Raw genomic sequence first — 21,006 nt, forward strand, 5'->3', positions numbered from 1 at the left:
TTGAAGTGGTCCTTATTTCTACATTTAAACATTAAATGCTCCAGTTTTCTCATTCCATGAGATGAAAAGTGTCCTGTTGATTACATGATTACTGGGAAACTGACATGCAAAGAATATTCACTACTATTCCTCCATCCTTTTTTCCCCCAACACCAAACAAGGAAATCTCCAGGAAGAAACCACAGAATTGATAAATACTAAGCTTCTTTTTGATTATGGAATGTACATTCGAATTCTCAAATATATGCAAATTCAAAAGGTGTTTTTTTTAATTTTTAATTTTTTATAAACATATATTTTTATCCCCAGGGGTACAGGTCTGTGAATCGCCAGGTTTACACACTCCACAGCACTCACCAAAGCACATACCCTCCCCAATGTCCATAACCCCACTCAAATTCAAAAGTTTTACCTCTTAAGAACATTCATTGTTTTTAGTACACACATAAAAGGTATTCAGTGAAGGAAAATCCAAAAACACTGGAAAGAAATAATTCATACACCTACCTCCAAAGATATTCACAGTTAAAATTTAGGAAATTGTTTGAAGTTTGAGAATTTTATCTATCTCTCATCTCTCACTTAGCTCTCTCTCTATCCATCCATCCATCCAAATAACAAACAAAAACCAAATATAAAACTGAGATTAAGCTATACAAAACTAAATTGGGATTAAAATAGACTCTTCAGTTACTTGAATTTTTAGTTAACATATTGTGACATTTCTCCATGCCAGAACTTTGCAAAGCACGATTTGATGCAATGATAGCTGCATATATTTTATTGTACGACTTGCTGGTATTTGAAAGAGCTTCTTGAGTTTCCATTGTTGAACTCCTCCAGATTATCTTTAGACAACCTGTTAATACATTACCACCTCATTACAAGAGGGAGAATACAAAGTAATGTTTCAGAATAAAAAAGTCAGAGATGAGATATGCATAGGACTTGGGGCCTGGCCTCAAGATATTTAAAGAAGTCTTCCAAGAAGAGAAACGGAGAATTAGATGAAGTCCATGATATAAGAGCTTAAAATTAGCAGGTACTGTAAAGTAACTCTTGATAACTAAACTGATGAATATGTTATTTAGCAGGTGAGCAGATTACTCTCTCTGATAACTTGATCTGAAGGAATTACCCTGAAGCAAACAGTGAAGTTATTTATTGATTTATAGTATTATACTTCCTGGGCAGAGTTTCCCTAAAAGCAACAACAGAAAAAACAAAATCTAAGTCATGATAACACAGATAGTCTAGTGTTTTATCTAATTCTTATTAACACAGATGGTCTCAATTTTCAATGTGTTTTTTTAATCACTTTAATATTAAATTTACAAGTATATTTTAAATATTCAATTATCTCTATTTTCACCACTACTGCCTAAATCCACGCTATCACTTTTTCTTACATTGCCTTCTAGCTGATGGCTTTAGATTGCCAGCATTCATTTTCCACAAGGCAACCAGACTGAATTATGGGATGCATGCATTGAAAAATCCTTGCAGTGTTTCCAGTTTTCTTTCTTCTTTCTTTCTTTCTTTCTTTCTTTTTTTTTATTTGAGTAGGTTCTAAACCTAGTGTGGAGCCCAATGTGGGCCTTATACTCACGACCCTGAGATCAAGACCCGAGCTAAGATCAAAAGTTGGACACTTAACCCACTGAGCGACCCAGGCACCCCTTCGATACTGTTTTTCATATAGTTTTAAGTTCCTTGTGAGGCTCACAGACCCATCCCTACAGCCGCTTTGGTTTATTGCATCCTATCCAAGGAAGACCTCCTTTGGTTCCTTGAATTTTCCATGTTCTATCTACTAGAAAGCTCTAACCTGTACTTTTTTTTTTTTTAAAGATTTTATTTTTAAAAAGTAATCTCAACACCCAACATGGAGCTCGATCTCACAACCTGAGATCAAGAGTCACATGCTCTTCTAGTTGAGCCAGACAGGTGCCCAGTCTTTCTCTGATTGTTTTCTTTTTAATCTAGTTAATTCCTACTTATTTTTCAGCTCTCATTTGCTCATCCACTCTCAGAAAAACCTTCTTTGCCTACTCCACCAGACAAATACATTCTCATAGCTCCCTATATTCTTCCTTTATACTATTTACATTTTAATGTAATTAATAAGTAATGATTTAAATATTTAATAATTTCATATATTTAATAATATAAATATATTTATATATTTAAATAGTTATAATATTTAAATAATTGGTTTAATGCTTACCTCACAAATAGTCGTGACACTATTTATTTAGCTCTATATTCTGTCCTCAGAATACATGGTCTAATATTTGAACACACAATTTATACAATAAATGTTTCAAAATTAATGGCAACATTCACATGTGGGCTGCAGAAAGAAGTTCTTTGTTTTCCACATACTTTGATAACCCACCCAGCTTAATTGCCTCTGCCTCCAAAAACACCTTTAAACTCTTAATTTGAGGGAAGAACTTCTTTGTTGAATAAACCAAGTAGTTGTGGAAAAAAGTGTTGCTTACAAAGAAGCCATTAATTGAAGCTATTTTTTTTCTTTCTTGGAGTAAGAAATGAAATAGAAAAACATTAAAGGGAGGCCTGGGTGATTCAGTCGTTAAGTGTCTGCCTTTGACTCAGGTCATAATCCCAGTGTCCTGGAGTGGAGCCCCGCATTAGGCATCCTGCTCGGTGGGGAGCCTACTTCTCCCTCTCCCACTTCCCCTGCTTGTGTTCTGTCTGTCGCTGTCTCTCTCTCTCTCACTCTCTCTGTGTCAAATAAATAAATAAATAAATAAAATCTTTAAAAAAAAGGAAAACATGAAAAATGGGAAAGTTTTAGAGAAAAATGTGCCTGGCCCTTTGCAGTGGTATTGCTGGAGCTTCTAGGACCTCTAAAAATCTGTTTCCCTTATTGAATGAAATGTGTGTATGTAGTAGTAGTACTAGTAGTAGTAGCGGTGGTGGTGGTGGTGGTGGTGAGTGAAAATGGTAAACTGGTTCTTTAACTTATTTTTTTAACTTGAACCTTGTTCTGACTGGAGTTGGACCACTTTACAACATAGCTAAATCTCAATAACCTCACTAATGGAAACTGGCATAATATGAAAAAGTAAAATATGGTCATAACCCAAACCACGTATTTCCTTTAAAACTTTTTAAAAAAGATTTTATTTATTTGATAGAGAGAGATCTCAAATAGGGGGAGAGGCAGACAGAAAGAGAGAGGAGGAAGCAGGCTCCCCACTGAGCAGAGAGCCCCATGCGGTGCTTGATCAAAGGACTCTGGGATCATGACCTGAGCCAAAGGCAGAGGCTTTAACTCACTGAGCCACCCAGGTGCCCCACAAACCACCTATTTCCATTCATTCATTAATTATACTTTTATTCATAAACTTTAAGTTATAGTGATACTTTACCTTTATACAGGACTTTCAATTTTAAGAGGGTTTTTGTTTGTTTGCTTGTTTGTTTTACATGCTTTGTTTTAAATAAGGGCAGGCTAAACTAAGAAACAGAAAGGATCCTTAAAATTCAGTTCCTTTTAGAACAAAGGTTTATTTCTTTAGTTTAGAGCAGGGGTTCCAGGTTAGCAGCAGCTCCGCTCTATCTTTTCTGTTTTTAAAGACTTTATTTGAGAGAGAGAGAGAGCAAGAAAGCACAGAGGGAGAGTGAGAGGGAGAAGCAAACTCCCTGCAGAGCAAAGAGCTCAATGTGAGGCTTGATCCCAGGATCCTGGGATCATGACCTGAACAGAAGGTAGACACTTAACCGACTGAGCCACCCAGGCAGCCCTAGAAGCTCTGCTTTCATGAAATCTTTCAGGGACCCGGGCTGACAGTGGGTCTACTATCTTCAACACGACCCTTAGAAGATTATCTTGGGATATGCCATCCCAGTCATTCAGGAAATGTGAAGGATATTAAGGAGCATGCATGGGGAGTTGTTTTGGAGGGCTGGGAGCTGGGGAGAATGCAAAACCTGAAGTGGTATACATCATTTCTGTTCGCATTGCCAAGAATTTAATCTGGACATAGAAAAGTCTGGTAGGGGCACCTGGGTGGCTCAGTGGGTTTAGGCCTCTGCCTTCGGCTCAGGTCATGATCCCGAGGTCCTGGGGTCGAGTCCCACATCGGGCTCTCTGCTTGGTGGGGAGCCTGCTTCCTCCTCTCTCTCTGCCTGCCTCTCTGCCTACCTGTGATCTCTGTCAAATAAATAAATAAAAATCTTTAAAAAAAAAAAAAAAGAAAAGAAAAGTCTGGTAGGTGTTTTCTACCTATATGCTCTGCTCCAGCCCTATTTTTTTTTTTTTTTAGAAGGATAGAACAGATTCTGGTGTATAGGTTTAACCACATGTATTATCTTATTGACCAAATAAAAATTTAAAGCCACTTCTCTTTCTATATTTTAAAGAAATGAATGGGCATGTCTACAACCAACTTCTGAGAAGTAAAGAAGCAGAGAGTTGAGAAATATTAGAGGCCTTGGTGATCTAGAAAATTAATAAATAGTGTTTGAATAACAAATTATAATAAATAATAACAAATTATCTAAATCTGTCATGCAAATAAGTTACTATAATTATATAGGATTTGGTGATAATAAACTGAGTAAGAAAACATTTTAAAATCTGTTCTGATTTGAGTTTGTGTTGCCTAGTTGATATACCAAAGCCTTGACATTGACCCCTTCATGAAGAAAAAACAATCTTTGACTTTTAGCAAAGATAATTTAAGTTAAGTTTGGAAATGAAGGAAGATGAGGGAAATGCTACCCTCCTCTAAAGCCATCTGAATTGAGAGGAGTTTTAGAACAGATAAGGCAATAAGGGCACCTGGGTGGTTCAGTTAGTTAAGTGTCTGTCTTTGGCTCAGGTCATGACTCCAGGGGGATCCAGTCCCATATTGGGCTCCTAGCTCAGCAGGGAGTTTTCTGCTTTTCTCTAGCCCTTCTCTCTGATCATGCTTGCTTTCTCTCAAATAAATAGATAAATTTTTTTTAAAGTGAATAAACAAATAGATTAATAGAACATAGAAAGTAATGAAGCAATTCCATGTATAAATAACTACATGGCTTTTTAAAAGGTCTTTTCAAGAAGTGGGAAAAGATTAGCAAAACTTGCTATTTTAGGGGAAAAAAGATGAAAGTAGTTAACTGCCTCATACCTTTCACAACAATAAATTTTATTTTATTTTATTTTTTTAAGATTTTATTTATTTACTTGACACAGAGAGAGAGAGATCATAAGTAGGAAGAGAGAGGGGAAGCAGGCTCCCCACTGAGCAGAGAGCCTGATATGGGCCTTGATCCCAGGACCCTGAGATCATGACCTGAGCCGAAGGCAGAGGCTTAACCCACTGAGCCACCCATGCGCCCCACAACAATAAATTTTAGACAGGTTAAAATACTAATCATAACTGCATTAGGAGAAAATATAGGCAAATACATAACCTTGTGAATAGGAAAGTCTTCTTAAGTTGTAAGAAACAGACATAAACAGATCATGCAGGGCATTCTAAAATACATGTAAGATTTTGGTCTCCATTTCAAGATAACTAGAAAAGTGATTGAAATATTTTAGCAAAGGAATTGTGGGATCAATTTGTTTTCAAAAGTTTTTTTAGATATATGGAGGAGATGGAAACTAATATAAGAGTTAATGGAATTGAGAGGCTTTTCTCAGAAAACTGATAGAGAGATGACACCACTTCGGTCTAGAATGCCAGTGATGAGAAATACGAAGTAGACAGATAATTCTAGAAATATCTGGGACTCAAGGTATGGGGTGGTGACAAGAGAGATCAATCTATGAAACTGAGTGGGGTCCAGACCAGGATATGCCTGATAGGGCAAACTAAAGATTTTGGACTTATTTTCTAAGGATATAAGCTGAGGAGTGACATATTAGATTCCTTTACTATGAATTCACTACAGAACCATGACCTAGCGCCATAATCCAAGTGAGAAAAGGTGGTGGCCTAAAGGAAGATATTTGCAGTGGGAATGGCATGAGATATAGGGACATGTGACTGGCTGGGGGAGTAAGGGAGAGGGACTGTTACAGGTGACCCTCAAGTTTCACCGAGATACAGAAGTGCAAGTGAAGAGGGAATATAGGAGATGAATTTTTGACATGTTAAACCAGACATAGAGGTGGAATATCTAAGAGGAAGTTTCCAATAGGGAGTTGGAAACACATCTCTAAAGCTCAGGGAGAGACTAGAGTTGGAGATGAAGATTTCAGAGTCATTAGCATTTTAATATCTCACAGACTCTTATTTTTCTCCTTCCCCACTCACTGTGTGCCTGTGAGGGAGAGGGCCTATTCGACTCCTTGAGGGGTTATGTCCCTTCTTTCTCCTTCCCCTTACCTAGGGGTGAAGGACGACTGACTGGTGATGAAATAGGAAAGCCCATGTGTGGAAGGGAACAAAATCTAGATGTGATCTCTCTTCTAGAACTGCATGTAGGTCAAGTTGAGGCTGGGACTTTGCCTGAAGTCACACACTGGGTTGTTGTTTGTAGGTTGGTTGTCTTCTGTTGGGCTTCCTCCACATCCTTATCCTTTTCTCTGAGAACTCTGCCTCGATAAATCACTTGTCTAGATATTTTTGTCTAAGGGTCTATATCTGGAGAGCCAAATTTAGGACAGGCAATAATCAAAATAATGAGTTAGTAAAGTAGCCTGTGCAGGGTGTGTAAAAGAAGAAAAAGAGCAGCCTAGAATGGAGGGCTGAAGCACACCATTTACCATAAAGGTGGAGAGAAAAAAGCTCATGAATGAGCCTGAAAAATGTAGACAGAAATACTGTGGGGACAGGGAGGTGCTGTGAATGGAAAATGTGGTGTTAGACATGGAAACCCATGGAGAACATTCTAAATCTTGTATGGAATGATCCAGAGAAGTCAAGGAATGGAAGGATTGAAAATGATCTATTATATATAGACAGAAAAAGAACACATTGTACACTATAAAAGATTGGGCATTTTTAATATTTTGGAGACCAACACTGATAATAACATATATATGTATTTTTTAAAAAGATTTTATTTATTTATTTGACAGAGAGAGATCACAAGTAGGCAGAGAGGCAGGCAGAGAGAAACAGGAGGAAGCAGGCTCCCTGCCGAGCAGAGAGCCCGACGCGGAACTCGAACCCAGGACCCTGAGATCATGACCTGAGCTGAAGGCAGCGGCTTAACCCACTGAGCCACCCAGGTGCCCCTATATATGTATTTTTTTAAATAAAAGGTATTTTAAGGTACCTGTTATGGCACAAGCCTTATACCAGCACTGCAATAGGAGACTGACAGTTCCTGCCTCCACAGAGCAGATAGTCACAGTCCAGTGGGGTAAGTGTTGCAACAGTAGTGAGAGTCATTACCCATGCACAGAGGAAGACTCAACACCAGCCAATTTGTGTGTCTATTTAGTTAATGGTTAACAACTGTTTTATAATACAGTTGTTTGGGTTTATGCATTGTATTTAATGTAATTTCCAGCTATAGTTCTTTTTAGCAATGTGTTAGGTAGCCTGGTGGAGGATCAAATATGCTAACCCATATACTTGGAAGTAATTGGAAAAAAGCTACTTCTTCATTGTGGGGCTATCCCTTATTTCCTCATTCATTTACACATTTATGTTTATTTATAGGGAAAAATTAATTCTTTCAGGACATGATGAAACAAAGAATACCTTTTCTGTTGTGAGCTCCTGTTTTATGAATAGGTCATTTCTTCATCTGAAAATTCATCTTCCATGAATGGATAGTTTGGTGAATAGATTATCCACTCACTAGGTACTATATTTGTGTCTGGCTTTCCGTGGTTAAATTATTATACCTTGAGAAGGCTAACTGGAAACACCACCAGCAAGCTGCTTTCTCCTCTTCACCTCTAAATCTTCAGTAAAAAGTGGCTACAATACAGACCTGCTAAAATTCTCAAAGCAGTCTACTTATTATTGATAGTCTTCACTCTGGAGAGCTATGGAGATAGTATCATATGTTCATTGTTTCTTATCTTGTAACTCTGTAGCAAGGAAAATCAATGATTGTTAATATTCATTTTGTTTACTTAAGTATTAGTAACTTGCCCTTTCTTAGCGGGTCTACTGAACACTTGCAATTTTTAATTGCAAACGGCCTAAAAGAGAAAAAAGAAATCTTCTATCTTTGGTTTTCCTGGTGTATTTGTATGTAGAGATCATTTCAGTCTGTCTTCCATCCCTTTGCCACTTTTTGTTAGTTGATGCCATCACACACACACACACACACACACACACACACAAAAGGGATGGAATATATTTAGAGCAAAATATTGTGTGGTCTTGGTACTAATGTGATTTCATCTGATAGAAATCTAGCAATTTAGATAATGATAGGGCTCTGCTTACAACTAGTTTACCCACAAGCCCCTCTCCTCATACTTTACCCCTCCTCCTTTGTTGGCTGTTACCTTTTCCTGTATTAAAGAATACATTTTAGGGGCACCTGGTGGCTCAGTCTGTTAGTATCTGCCTTCAGCTTGGGTCATGATCCTCCAGCTCCAGGATCCGGTCCTCCATCGGGCTCTCCCTGCTTGGTGGGGAGTCTGCTTCTCCCTTTGACTCCTCTCTCTGGTACTTTCTTCTCTCTCTCAAATAAATAGATAAAACCTAAAAACAAAAACATTTTAAAAAAAGATTACATTTGAATGCTTTTCTTCCACCTTAGCAAATAGAACATTAAGAGCTTATAACACTAGCTGATCTCAATTTTTTTGTGATTAACCTAAGTCAATTGAGAAACCAAGTATGTACATGTTTATAATTTTTTTACATTTACATTTGAACAACGTATTTTATTTTGTATATGATCTTCAAATTTTAGAAAATGTCTTAACTTTAGGGGCACCTGGGTGGCTCAGTTGGTTAAGCAACTGCCTTCATCTCAGGTCATGATCCTAGAGTCCCAGGATCTAGTCCCACATCAGGCTCCCTGCTCGGCTGGGAGTCTGCTTCTCCCTCTGACCTCTCCCCTCTCATGCTCTCTCCTCTCATTCTATGTCTCAAATAAATAAATAAAACCTAAAAAAAAAAAAAAAAAAAGAAAAGAAAGAAAATGCCTTAACTTTAATCTGGTAATCCTTCATTCCCATTCTGTAACTTCTGACATTCTTTTCAATTTATGAATTCCTACTTCTTCCATCATAAGATGGATCTTCTTTCATAGTAGTAGTGGTATTTAACTAGGTTAGGGATTACAAAAACTCATTTCAAAGCCACATTTTTCATTTCCTCACATTGACTTGTGTCTTCACAGTGAGATCTAATCATTTGAAACTTTGGCATCTGTCTTTTTTTTTTTTTTTTAAGATTTATTTATTTGACAGAGATCACAAGTAGGCTGAGCAGAAAGCCCGATGCAGGGCTCGATCCCAGGTCCCTGGGATCATGACCTGAGCCGAAGGCAGAGGGGGTAACCCACTGAACCACCCAGATGCCCCTCCCACACGTTTTCTAAAGCTCCTTTTCTCAGCCTCTGGATCACTCTAGCGTAAGTCAGAATTTTATCTGGGTTTCTGTACCTGCCCAATACTTTCACGCCTGTTAAAGTTAGTTGTTGACAATTAATATGCCAATAAAACTTCAGTCAAAAGGTGATCATTTTCAGTCAGCATAGTCACAGTATCCCATGATTAAAAGTGCTTATTCAGAGAAATGGATTTTAAAAATACATTAAAAATTTACATCAAAGGAAAAGGATCTAGTACAAATTTTCTTGAGGTCCATAAAGGAAGAAGGAATTTCCATTTTTTTTTTTTAAAGATATACCAGCCTTACTAAATTTTACATTGTAATAAAAGACAGATGCCAGGGGCTCCTGGGTAGCTCAGTGGGTTAAACCCTCTGCTTTTGGCTCAGGTCATGATCCCAAGGTGCTGGGATAGAGCCCTTGCATCGGGCTCTCTACTCAGCAGGGAATCTGCTTCCTCCTCTCTCTTTGCCTGCCTTCCTGCCTTCTTGTGATCTCTGTCTGTCAAATAAATAAATCTTAAAAAAAAAAAATAGACAGATGCCAAAGTTTCAAATGATTAGATCTCACTGTGAAGACACAAGTCAATGTGAGGAAATGAAAAATGTGGCTTTGAAATTAGTTTTCGTAATCCCTAAACTAGTTAAATACCACTACTACTATGAAAAAAGATCCATCTTATGATGGGATAAATAGGAATTCATAAATGTGAAAAGAATCTCAGAAGTTACTATCTAGTTGCTGGAAATAGTGAACAAAGTAGACAATAACTCAACGCCTTTGGGGAACTTATATTTTAGTTGGGAAGTATAAGCAATTAACAAGGAAAAAAATAAAATTTATAGTTATACTAGATAGTAATAGATATTAAGGGGAAAAATAAAGCAGACAGTGCAAATAGAAATCGTGTTTGAAAAATGTGCAGTAATTGATAGAGTGGCTAGGGAAAGCTACATCGATAAGGTGATATTTGAGAAAATACTGGAAAAAATGAAATAGGAGAAATGAATATTCCAGGAAAGAGAGAATAGCAAATGTGAAGTCCTTAATCAGGAGCATGCCAAGTCATGCTCCAGGAATAGCAGAGGCCAATGTGGCTGGAGCAGAATGATCCAGGGTACAAATTGAGGGTAGGAAGACTAATGGAGTCAGGGTGGAGGGCAGATCTTGGAGGACCTTGTAAGTCATTTTTAGAATTTTGGTTTTTAGTCTAATTGAGATGTTAAGACTTCAGAAGTTTTTGAGCAAAGGCATGATTTATTTTGACTGAGATTTTAAGGGGACCATTATGCCTGCCGTGAAGAAACTAGAATGAAGGGAGTCAAAGGCAGAAGTAGGAGACCAGGAAGAAGGCAAGAGATGATAATCTAAGTGGAATTTCTATGTAACTTTAGGATTATTAAGAAAGCCCGACTTCAGAAATAATGTCAATATTTGTTTAAATAAGATAAACATTTCAATCAGTCTAAGATATAAGTGAAGAAACAGCACAAATATTGAGCAAGCAGTGTTAAAAATACATATTTATTTTTAAATAATACATCAATATTAAAACTGTTATGTTTCCTTCATTGCATCATATAATCATCATAACCATTCACAATTATTGATATTTAAATAACTGAGATAAATACTGTAATTATGTAGGCCTCATTACTTGAATACTTAAGAAAACTTTTTTCCCTGAGTTGTAAAATTTAATATTATCTTTTTTATTGTTTTAATTTTACTTTTTGTTTCATTTTTAGATTCAGAGAATATTAAATGATTGCATTATAACCTGGAACCATATTGCTAAATATTTAAGTTAAAATCTTAAGCATGGACCAAATCTCCTTTTTTAAATTTTATAGCTCAATTATTAATATTGAGACAGCTGTTTTTTTCTTTATATAACTTTTGGTACCATCTTGTATTATTACATTTTACACAATGTTCTAATTGCTTTTTTATGGGTGTGAAAGATATGTATAAAATTCAAGTTCATTACAATAACTGTTAAAATTTGTAAATATTTTGAAAACTTCAGTAAAAGCTCTACTATTGCCAGAATGGCATTCAGGAGGAAATTAGGGAATTACAATTATGTGTGACCCTGGGCGAGGTAGTTTACTAATCAACAGCAGCCCCTGGGAGCGAGCAACGATTTCTCAAAACGTATATTCAAGTTATCTTTTATCTTCCAGCTGTGGAATTTTGAGTCCATGATATAATGCTAGTGAACAAATTATCAGAACTGCAAGGTTTTTAGGGTCCCATATTGTAAAACGAAGGACAATAAGGAAATACTGTTCATAACCCTTTTGTTCTGCCTTTAAGTTTACAACTACATAGTTTATTAAAGACAGAGACAATAAGAAAGGCCCAGAGGTTGTTTTAAAATCAGTGATTTATTTTAAATGTAAGGCATAATTGTTTCCCCTATCTACTGTATGCTAATGAATAGGAAGTATTCTTGAACTGTTAAGTGGCTTTGCAGACAGTCATTTACAGAGTATAGTTATGTGTCACTATCTAGCCAGATCTTTGATCACACAAGCTGAGCACACTCCGCCTCTCCTTTTCCTTTTCTCCTCTGCAAAACGAAACGGGCTAGATTGTGTTCATGTGATGCTAGTGACGTCAGTCCCAACCGGGTCGCGTGACCGACACCCAACCTTCTCAGCACCCGGCCCCCGCCTCCTAAGCCGGAAATCTCGCGAGAGACCGCCTTACTATCAGAACTTACTGAGGTTACAGGGGAGTTACTCTGAAGAGAAGGTGTGGCTCCGTGGGGGGAGTTTTTGCTTTCATTCTAGCATTCATGGCCGAAGCAAAGGCCTTCGGGGGTTGCCGGTGACCCAGCAACCCAAACTAGAAAACGGCGGGGGGAAGTGGAGAGTAAGGTGGCAGTCATATCAGAAGTGAAACGTGGCGCAAGGCGGGCGTCGCCCCTCGCTAAACGGGCTGGGAGCCGGCGGCGCGGCTTCTGCTGGGGAGGGGGGGCGAGAGTCACCGGGAGGCTGTGGGAGGCTGGGACCCTTCTAAGGAAGCAGTCAATTGCCCACATCCGGCCCCCACTGTGTCAACACCTAGCGACGCCGGGATGAAATGGTTGCGCACCTCACGCTCCCACCCGGGGCACCGCGGCTCGCCGGTCGGCTTGGAGCGGTTTCTAGTGCCCCGCGCCCATAACAGGGCCGGGGGCCTCCTCGGGCCCCGGCAGTACCCCCTGGCAGCTCACGATTTACCCCGCACCTTTCCGCTAAACCCCAGATTTAGGCGGCAGCTTAATAATGAGTTTAACTGGGTAATTTTGACGTCTCGCCTCGTTCTCCTAAACCCTCTCCAGGCTTCTCCCTCGTACATCCTCCTCCGCCCACCTGGTCTCTTCCTAGACGGGTTTGCCCGAGGGTGAGACCTAGGGCGGGAGAGCGAGATCCGCGAACGCGCAGGGTTGGGAGTCGCTAGAGGGAGGTGTGGGACCGGCGAGGAGGGGGCTTCGTAAGGGAAGGGGGCTGGCGGCGGAGAGAGTAGTGGGAAGAGGCGGGAGGGGGTGAGAGGGTAGAAGGCGGAGGGCTGGGGACGGCGGGCTAGGCTTCGCCCCATCCGAGCGCTCTTTCTCTCGCCGCGCAGTCTCGAGGCGGCGCGGACTTGTGGGGAAGCGTCAGGCAGCCGAGGTGCCCGCGGGAGGCAGGCCGGCCCCGGGCGCGCACGCTCGGCCGAGCCCCGGCGCGCCCTGCGCCCGCGCCTGCTGACAGCTGCAGCTGGGCTCCAGCCGTCCGCTCGCAGCTACTCGGCCTCCGCCCCCTCGGGCTCCCTCCTCTCCGCCCTTACCCCTCCAGCCCCGGTGCGCTAGTTTCGCAACTGCTTGCCTCTCGCCCCGTGCCCGGCTGTTTTCCATTTCCCGGCCCCTTCTTCCTGAGTAGTTTGCCCCCCGCATTTGGGGAGAGGGGCTGGAAAGAGGGTAGGGGGAGCGCTCAGAGGAGAAGGAAGCAAGGGCCGGTGGAGGAGGAGGAGGAAGAGAATCGCCGGACCTTGGGGAGGCGACCCCACACCACCCTTTCTGGTCATCTCCCCTCCCGCCCCGCCCCTGCGCACACTCCCTCCCGGGCGAGCTACTTTCGGACGAGGAAAGTGAGGGCGGCTCTGGGTGACAGCGCCGCGGGGCCAGTCCCGGGGAAGCCGCGCGTCTGTTCAAGTCTTGTCTGCCACGCTCCCAGCCAGGGACCGAGGATGGCTTCGACCACAACCTGCACCAGGTTCACGGACGAGTATCAGCTTTTCGAGGAGCTCGGAAAGTAAGCCTGCATCTGCACGTCCCCTTTCCAGCAGAGGGCGGGTCGCGTTACCCCCGACCCACCGGCCTCCCCGCGTGGGGCGAGGGAGTTTGGGAGACCAGAGGAGAGGGAGGAGGGCCAGTGGTGTGGCAGCTTTGAGAAAGGTTCTGGCTTAGCAAGAGGAGGGGACAGAGACGGGAACAGACCCTCCACCCCGGCTGTGGCCGATTCCGATAATCCTAAACCCACCTTCTCCCGCTCCCCCACCCTCTTGCACTAGAGACTTAGTGGATTTACGATCCCTGCAGTTGTAGATGTCATCCTGAGAAGTGTGCGAGCGTGTGTGTGTGTGTATAGAGGAAACAAGAACCCATGTAAAATGCAACATAGATCATGTTTTCTGTAAATAGAGATGCCTCCTGCTTAGCCGGCGTGTCGGCCGTACGACCCACGTACGGATGAGAACTCACTGCCACAGACGGTGCCATATTTATTGATGCCGAAAGTTCAACTTGGCGTAGAGTCTATTTCGCATCCAGTAGTTGTTCTGTCCAGGAAAAGGGTCACCCAAAGGAACTCGACCCCCCCACCCCATATCCACAATTATTCTTTGTACCAGATTATTCGCTCATCATCATCCTTCCTACGATTTACATGTACCTCTTGGCATTCTCTGGGAGGATTTATTTATACAGACAGCGGAAAAGACTTGGAGACCGAGAGAAAGCTTCCCAAGGGTAGCCTAGCGTTGTATAAAACGACCTCCTATACTCGACTGGCAGAACTACTCGGAGAATTTAAGGAAGGGAACCGGAGACTTCCTGAGGACCTTGTGCTTAGGGACCTAGGGGCCAAATCGTGAATGTTGATTTATGTAGCATCCAACCCAAACCCAATTCCTCTATCGCTAGTGCCGACTATTACTTATGAAAGGGGTGCATTTATATATATATGTGGTTGTTTTATTGAATTCAAGAAAATGTAATTATTCTTTAAATGTAATGAAAATTATGTCCTTATATATTTATATATTGTCTGCTGTTAAAACATGGAGAATATGTCGGAAGAGCAGCTTAATTCAAATCTCTCCCTTCCCCCAGCTCAAAACAGGGCACAGAGAAATCACCATATCAGGGTTTATTAAACCACACAAATATTTCCAAGATTTATATTTTAATGAAAACAATCGCCATATGTACTTACTCAGAGCCACATTAATTTTTTTTTTTTTTTTTTTTTTGGTAACAAAATAAATAGGCAGCAGATTTTTGCTGCTCCTCCTCAGCCATGCTCTTTGCAGGGTTTCTTCTCTTTTCTTTCTTTCTTTCTTTTTTTTTTTTTTCTCAGAGCATTTGGTGCTGTGTGAGTGTGAATTGTAAAATGTTTTCAAATTTCATGTGCAAACAAGAGCCATCATAATTGGCAGTTCCTTTCATTTTGTTGATTAATAATGTGTGCTCCCAGTTAAATAAAATTTACTTTTATTCTTCAACATTAAAGAAGGTTTGGGTTTCCAGGAAGAATCATTCATTTTCTGGATATTACTGTAGTGCACTGATATTTTACAAATAACTAAATGCAATAAAAACGGTCAGATTGCTATAATTTTTTAAAAGGATATCAGAGCTGATTATATTGATGACATGCTAATTATTGGTTTTCAGGGGGGCTTTCTCAGTGGTGAGAAGATGTATGAAAATCCCTACTGGACAAGAATATGCTGCCAAAATTATCAACACCAAAAAGCTTTCTGCTAGGGGTGGGTATTTTCAACCACATATACAATATATGTTAATTTGTCATGTTGATGTTGGTTCTGTTGTGTGTAGAGATATAGTTCTAACTGAACTGTAGATTTACGTTTTGGATTATTTCTTTCCTGAATGCCTCTTGGTATGTATAGTTGAAAAGTAAGTGAACACAAAGAATTTTAACAAAGTATTAAATAATTACAACTGTCTATGAGCTGTACCATACATAACTCTATTTTAAAGCAAGTAAGTGTCACTAAGTGCATTTTGCCTTTAGCTGTGCTGTGAAATAACTTTCAGAAATACCCTGGAATGGAAAAATGTAAGTCTCACAACTGTCATTATTCTCTTTTGCTTTTAAGAGGAAAAATAGGTCACAGCTCAGTTGAATCTTATTTCAGTTGTAGTTACACTTGAACTTAATTCATCAAGGTATATTTAACAGTAATAGCTTTGGGAGGAAAAATTTATCATTTCTATGTTCTAGGAAGTTCAGCTTGATTTTCATGTTTCTGTGTGCACTCCAGACCTTTACTGGGTCTTCCGCATTAAGCCTTCTCATGGACTCCTGTAATGTATTTTACATATTTTATAGCCACAGAGATAATTCTTATCATAAAATAGCTGTTGACATACGCAAAAAAACTTGAAGGGAACTCACTGCATTCTTTCTATTTTGTTGAACTCATGTGAAAGTACTTACACTGAAATGTTAGGCATTCTAATTATTGTGAGCACGTGTCTGAGGTATTTCCATGGGAATTTATGGTTTAATGAAATTTAAATGAAATTAAAATGAACAAAATGCCACAGTATAAGCCCATTTCGGTGACCTGGTTTATTTTAAGTAATGAGAGAAGAAATCCTATTAGGGTTAGATTGCCTCATTTAATTTGTCTTCTAAAAAGTCCTGCTTCGTAGTATCTTGGTATCCTTGAGTTTGATCTGTGCCATGAGCCCCTCCTCCCACCCCCATTGTTACAAATTCTACTTTTAGCAAACTTGAGGTTTAGATTGGCATTTCAGTTTATTCATTGGAGTGAGATTTTGTTGTGATTTCCTCCATCCGATTTTAACAGTATTCTGAGGAAAATCTATGTGCTGAACTAACTAATACCATAGCTTCACAGCTTGAGAACTAATGAGAAGCACGCTATGCTTGATTATGTTCCCCTTTCCCTTTTCTCCCCACTCAAAAGGAGTTGCTAAACTGTAAATGACATTTTAGTTTTTAAAAAGAAAAAAAATGAAAATGTGTAATTCTTTCAGTGCTTGTATGTTTTCTTTCTGTGTGCCAGGTACTTTTGGCAAGAGTAGGGATATCAGTTCTTTTGGAGGCATTACGACCCCTATCTGAAATCTCTCAGTGGCTTTATATTTTCTCTCAAAACAAATCAGTCTTATGCTTCACTTTTACTGATTTTCTTAGTTAGAGTCCTCCCTCTTCATCTACCCTAATTCATACTCCCTACATCAGAAAGGCAAATACACGTGTCTCTGCTCACACATATTTTATTTTCCTTTCTTCTGCCTCCAGTCTATGGAAGATAAGTCTTCTCTAACCTGATGGGATTCCTTCTTCCTGCCAGTGTTCCTCACCTGCTTATACTCTGCTTTAAAGAACATCTACACCCAAAGCCACTTTGCCTCATCTGGATTCAATGATTCCAATTAAGTAATTAGGGTGAAGTACTAGAAGACATGGTTCTTCTCCTTCTCCAGTTTTCTTCCCTTGTGACTGATTTTGGGCAAGTTTCTTAACCTGCCTGTGTTAACCCTTCTGAGGAGTGAGGTGTAAAGAAGCAGGTGTTGGAACTAAATGCTCTGGGTTTAAATTCTGATTCTCCTCCCTATTAGCTGTGCAGTCTTGTGGGCAATTTACATATTTTCGATGAGCCTTCATTTTCTCATCTGTAGAATGGAGTAATAATGTAACCCTTCCTCTTATAGGGTTTGTGAGGAGTGAATTAATATGGTATAGAAGAATATCTAGTACATAATATGTTTTCAGTGCATATTAGCTGCTATTATTATCTTTTGGATTATTGTAAAGATCAGATGAGATTACTTATATGAAAGAATGTGAAAATTATAAATCCAGGGGCAGCCTTGATTTAGCTGTGAGAACCCAATTTGAATCTTTGCTTTATTACTTCGTGTGTAAATTTGGTTTAGTCACTTAACTTTTCTTGATCTCAGGTTCTTCATCATTAAATGGGGCAGAAGTTCTCATAGGGTAGCATGGGTTGTTTTGAGCATTCAGTGAATTTTTTGACAATCACTTCTTAATTGCAAAGTACCGAGTCAGTTTTACCTATTACTGCTCTCTTGTAAAATGTTACAGTACTTTCCCGCAAAATGTTCAATTTATTTTATCACCACAATAATTAGAGCTGCTTATAGCATATTTATACTTTAAATGTGTACTTTTGTTTAAACTATGCCCGTATTAAGTTATAAACTCTTAAAACAAGCTTTCATTTTTTAGTGTAACATTTCACAGCATTGAGTACATAGGAGGGGCTCAGTACAGAATGACTAGGATCAAATGTGCATATTAAATGGTTTGTGAATAAGTTAAATACTTAGTTTACCCCTAAGAACAACCAAATACTAGATGTAATCTATAAAGTAGTGTATTAAGAGCATATGCTTTAAAATATGAACATTCAACATTCCTTTAAAAACACTCCCTTCTCAGAATATAATAATCATTAAAATGATCTTTGCAGAAAAATTTTAAGATAATATATTTAAAGGGAAATTAGAATGAAATGTAAATTAGCATACTTTATTTTCCTTAACATTCTGATTTTTTTTGACTGCACTTAGTAGTTTTTGTAGAGCATGTAATTTTTTGTACAAATTTTTGTTTGTGTTATTTAAAATACCATGCCTTTGTAAACCTAAGCTTTAATCCTGTTTGTTTTAAAGACGAGGTAAGTCCTCCAACTCAAATAATGTTCTTTAAATGTAGCATTACAACTGAAAAGGAAAGACCATTGTCAATACATTTAAGATCATGAGGGATTGCCAAAAATTTGGCTATCTTCCTGCACAAATTTGCACATCCAACTATACTGTCACCCAGGCATTTTTCTGTGCCTAGATGTTAATGGATTTCCAACAGACAGTTTCAGTTGCATTTCCTCTCAGCTGTTAGTCACACAAACCATATTTGGGAGACTCAGAGTCTGTTGAAGAATTTCTTCCCTTTTACATTAACACGTGCATGCACAGAGCATTCATTATATGATACTGATCAGATCAAGTACACTGATATATAATTTGGCTTGTTTTAAAAATAATATAGAAAAGTTTCAAACATATTTTATATGAAATTTCTGTCTTAAGTTTTTCATTAGATGGGATTAGAAGGCATACTTAATAAGTGGTAGTTAGTGATGATAGAATTTTATCTCCTATTTTTACCATGGGAAGTGGAAATCGTATCATTTTGGTTCCAAACAGTTAGGTTGGTACTCACAAATGCTAATTTGCTCTGCAGTTTTGATATTTTGTTGATTTTGACATGTTTATAACTGTAATGTATTTGTCAGGTTATGTGGAATGAATGAAGGGTTGTGATTGCAGTTCAGAATCCAGTGGACTGCTGGTTCTGATGGAAGATGTCCTTAGAAATAGTATTTGTGATTTATTTCATATTTTAAAGGCTTCTTGTGGTAAAAGATTTTTTATGGTAGTAATGACTTCTTGATGTTCATTTTCCAATGTAATTTTTGATCATTAGAAAGCACTTTTTATTACATGGGGTCTGATATGCCAAAAGTCATTGAATTTGTAAAATGTAAACTACAGTAGAAGCTTTGAAATAGTTTACCCTATTACAAAGATATTTTAACTCTACTCCCTTGGTAAAGTTAAAAAAAATTACATTTTATATATTTGTAATACTTCATAGATACAACACAGTTAAATCATTTGGAATTCGTTGATTTTCTAGTTTTGTTAATTCCCAAATTGATGATCTTAGTAGACTCAGGACTTTTTAAAACTACTTGACCGTATACACAAATTAGGTCTCCTCTGTGAAATCTGAATGTTGCATATATGTCCTCAAATAGTCTTTTTTTACGTTATAATAGAGATGTCAATAACTAACTTTTGTTACTTTTTTTCTTTCTTGGCATCCAGGCAGTCAAGAAATTATTGCAGCTTTTCAGCCTCGTAGTTACTTGTTTTTAAATTGGAAGCAGAACTGAGATGTTAAAGTTGAATCAGATTGTTCTGATTACACATTATTGATTTGGCAGTTTGGAGCTAATTAGGCAAATTAATATTTTTTAAAGTTTCTTGGTTTGAGCAGTGTTTTAAGAAAAAACTAGTAAATTATTTTTATTTTTGCATATGGAGTTTCTACAGCTCTTTAATTACTGGGCCCCAAAGTGGCATGTATCATTTTTAGCATTTAGTGTCCTTTAGTTATGTTTAGTCATATTTGCATTCTTATGTAGGTTTTAATATTAGATATTTATATTCCTCTTTTGGTGAATGAGAGAATTATTGATATTCCAACTAGTTAGGAGATAAAAATGTATATCTGCATTTTTAGGAAATAATAATCTTTTCTGTATTCCAGCATTATTCAGATAGGCAAACTTAATAAAGAGTAGGTTGTCAGATGCCTCACTGTGATATTAATAACTAGTGTCAACTGATCACGCAGTAGGAATTGAATACCTGGAGAAGAACCTTCATTGTTTATACAATTAGATTAATACTTTTCATTTCCCTTGAAATATTGAATCAACTCAGTATAAAAATTAAAATTTAGTAGTAAATTTTTATGAGCCCTTCTAAGGTTAATAATCATGAATTGTTATAAAGCACACACTGGGATTATCTTGGGCATTTAACCTCATTAAGTGCTAAGTAGAATTTGTTAAGTAGAATTTTATTTAATTTTTAAAAGTCTTTCTTGGGCTGATACTGAGGCAGACCAGCTTTTAGTATCTCTAGGACTGAGTTGGCATTTTCTTTTTTTTCTTTTTTTTTTTTTTAACATCTGTCCCTCTGCATTTATTAGCGTATGGTGTACACAGTGTTTCTTATTATTGACAATTAGTTCATGATTGTTTAGTAATTTGTGCAGCTATACATTAAGTGGAGTCTAAGCGATATTTTTATTCTAAACAAAAAAACCTTTGTAGTAATTTACATCTCACACTACTTTATAGATTATTAAGCACATTCACTTCTTTGGCCTTATTTTATATATTTTTATTTATAAATATTGAATGAATACAGTAGGCAGAGTGTTAGGAAAAGTAAGTCTAGTTACACAAATAGACATCATAGATGACATAAATGGTTTAAGTCTAGCATGAAGAAAGTGCTGCTGATTTTCAAAGGAGGGAAAGATTATTTCTGCCTCAGATAATAAAAGGCTTTTATATAGTATGGATTTAAATGAAATTTTAAAACTATAATGCAGATAGGGTTCAAGTACTGAAGTCTAAATAAACAATTTAGTGAGATTA

General features: G+C 38.4%; 1 protein-coding gene across 34 annotated transcripts in view; it reads left to right on the forward strand.

The window, feature by feature from the left end:
- The first annotated feature begins 11,915 nt into the window (after positions 1–11,915).
- CAMK2D (calcium/calmodulin dependent protein kinase II delta) overlaps positions 11,916–21,006 on the forward strand; it is a 330,054-nt gene continuing 320,963 nt past the window's right edge. For 31 of the 34 annotated variants that reach the window (XM_082727994.1, XM_082727993.1, XM_082727977.1 and 28 more), the window contains exons 1-2: positions 13,076–13,775; positions 15,419–15,513. In XM_082727994.1, coding sequence (XP_082584120.1) covers positions 13,711–13,775; positions 15,419–15,513 — 160 coding nt within the window. In that variant the 5' untranslated portion in view covers positions 13,076–13,710. Of the gene's footprint in view, positions 13,776–15,418; positions 15,514–21,006 lie in introns of all 34 variants that reach the window. The other 3 variants (XM_082727990.1, XM_082727978.1, XM_082727979.1) reach the window with 1 other exon arrangement.

The sequence above is a fragment of the Mustela nivalis genome (assembly GCF_964662115.1).
Source record: "Mustela nivalis genome assembly, chromosome: 4".
Taxonomy (NCBI): domain Eukaryota; kingdom Metazoa; phylum Chordata; class Mammalia; order Carnivora; family Mustelidae; genus Mustela; species Mustela nivalis.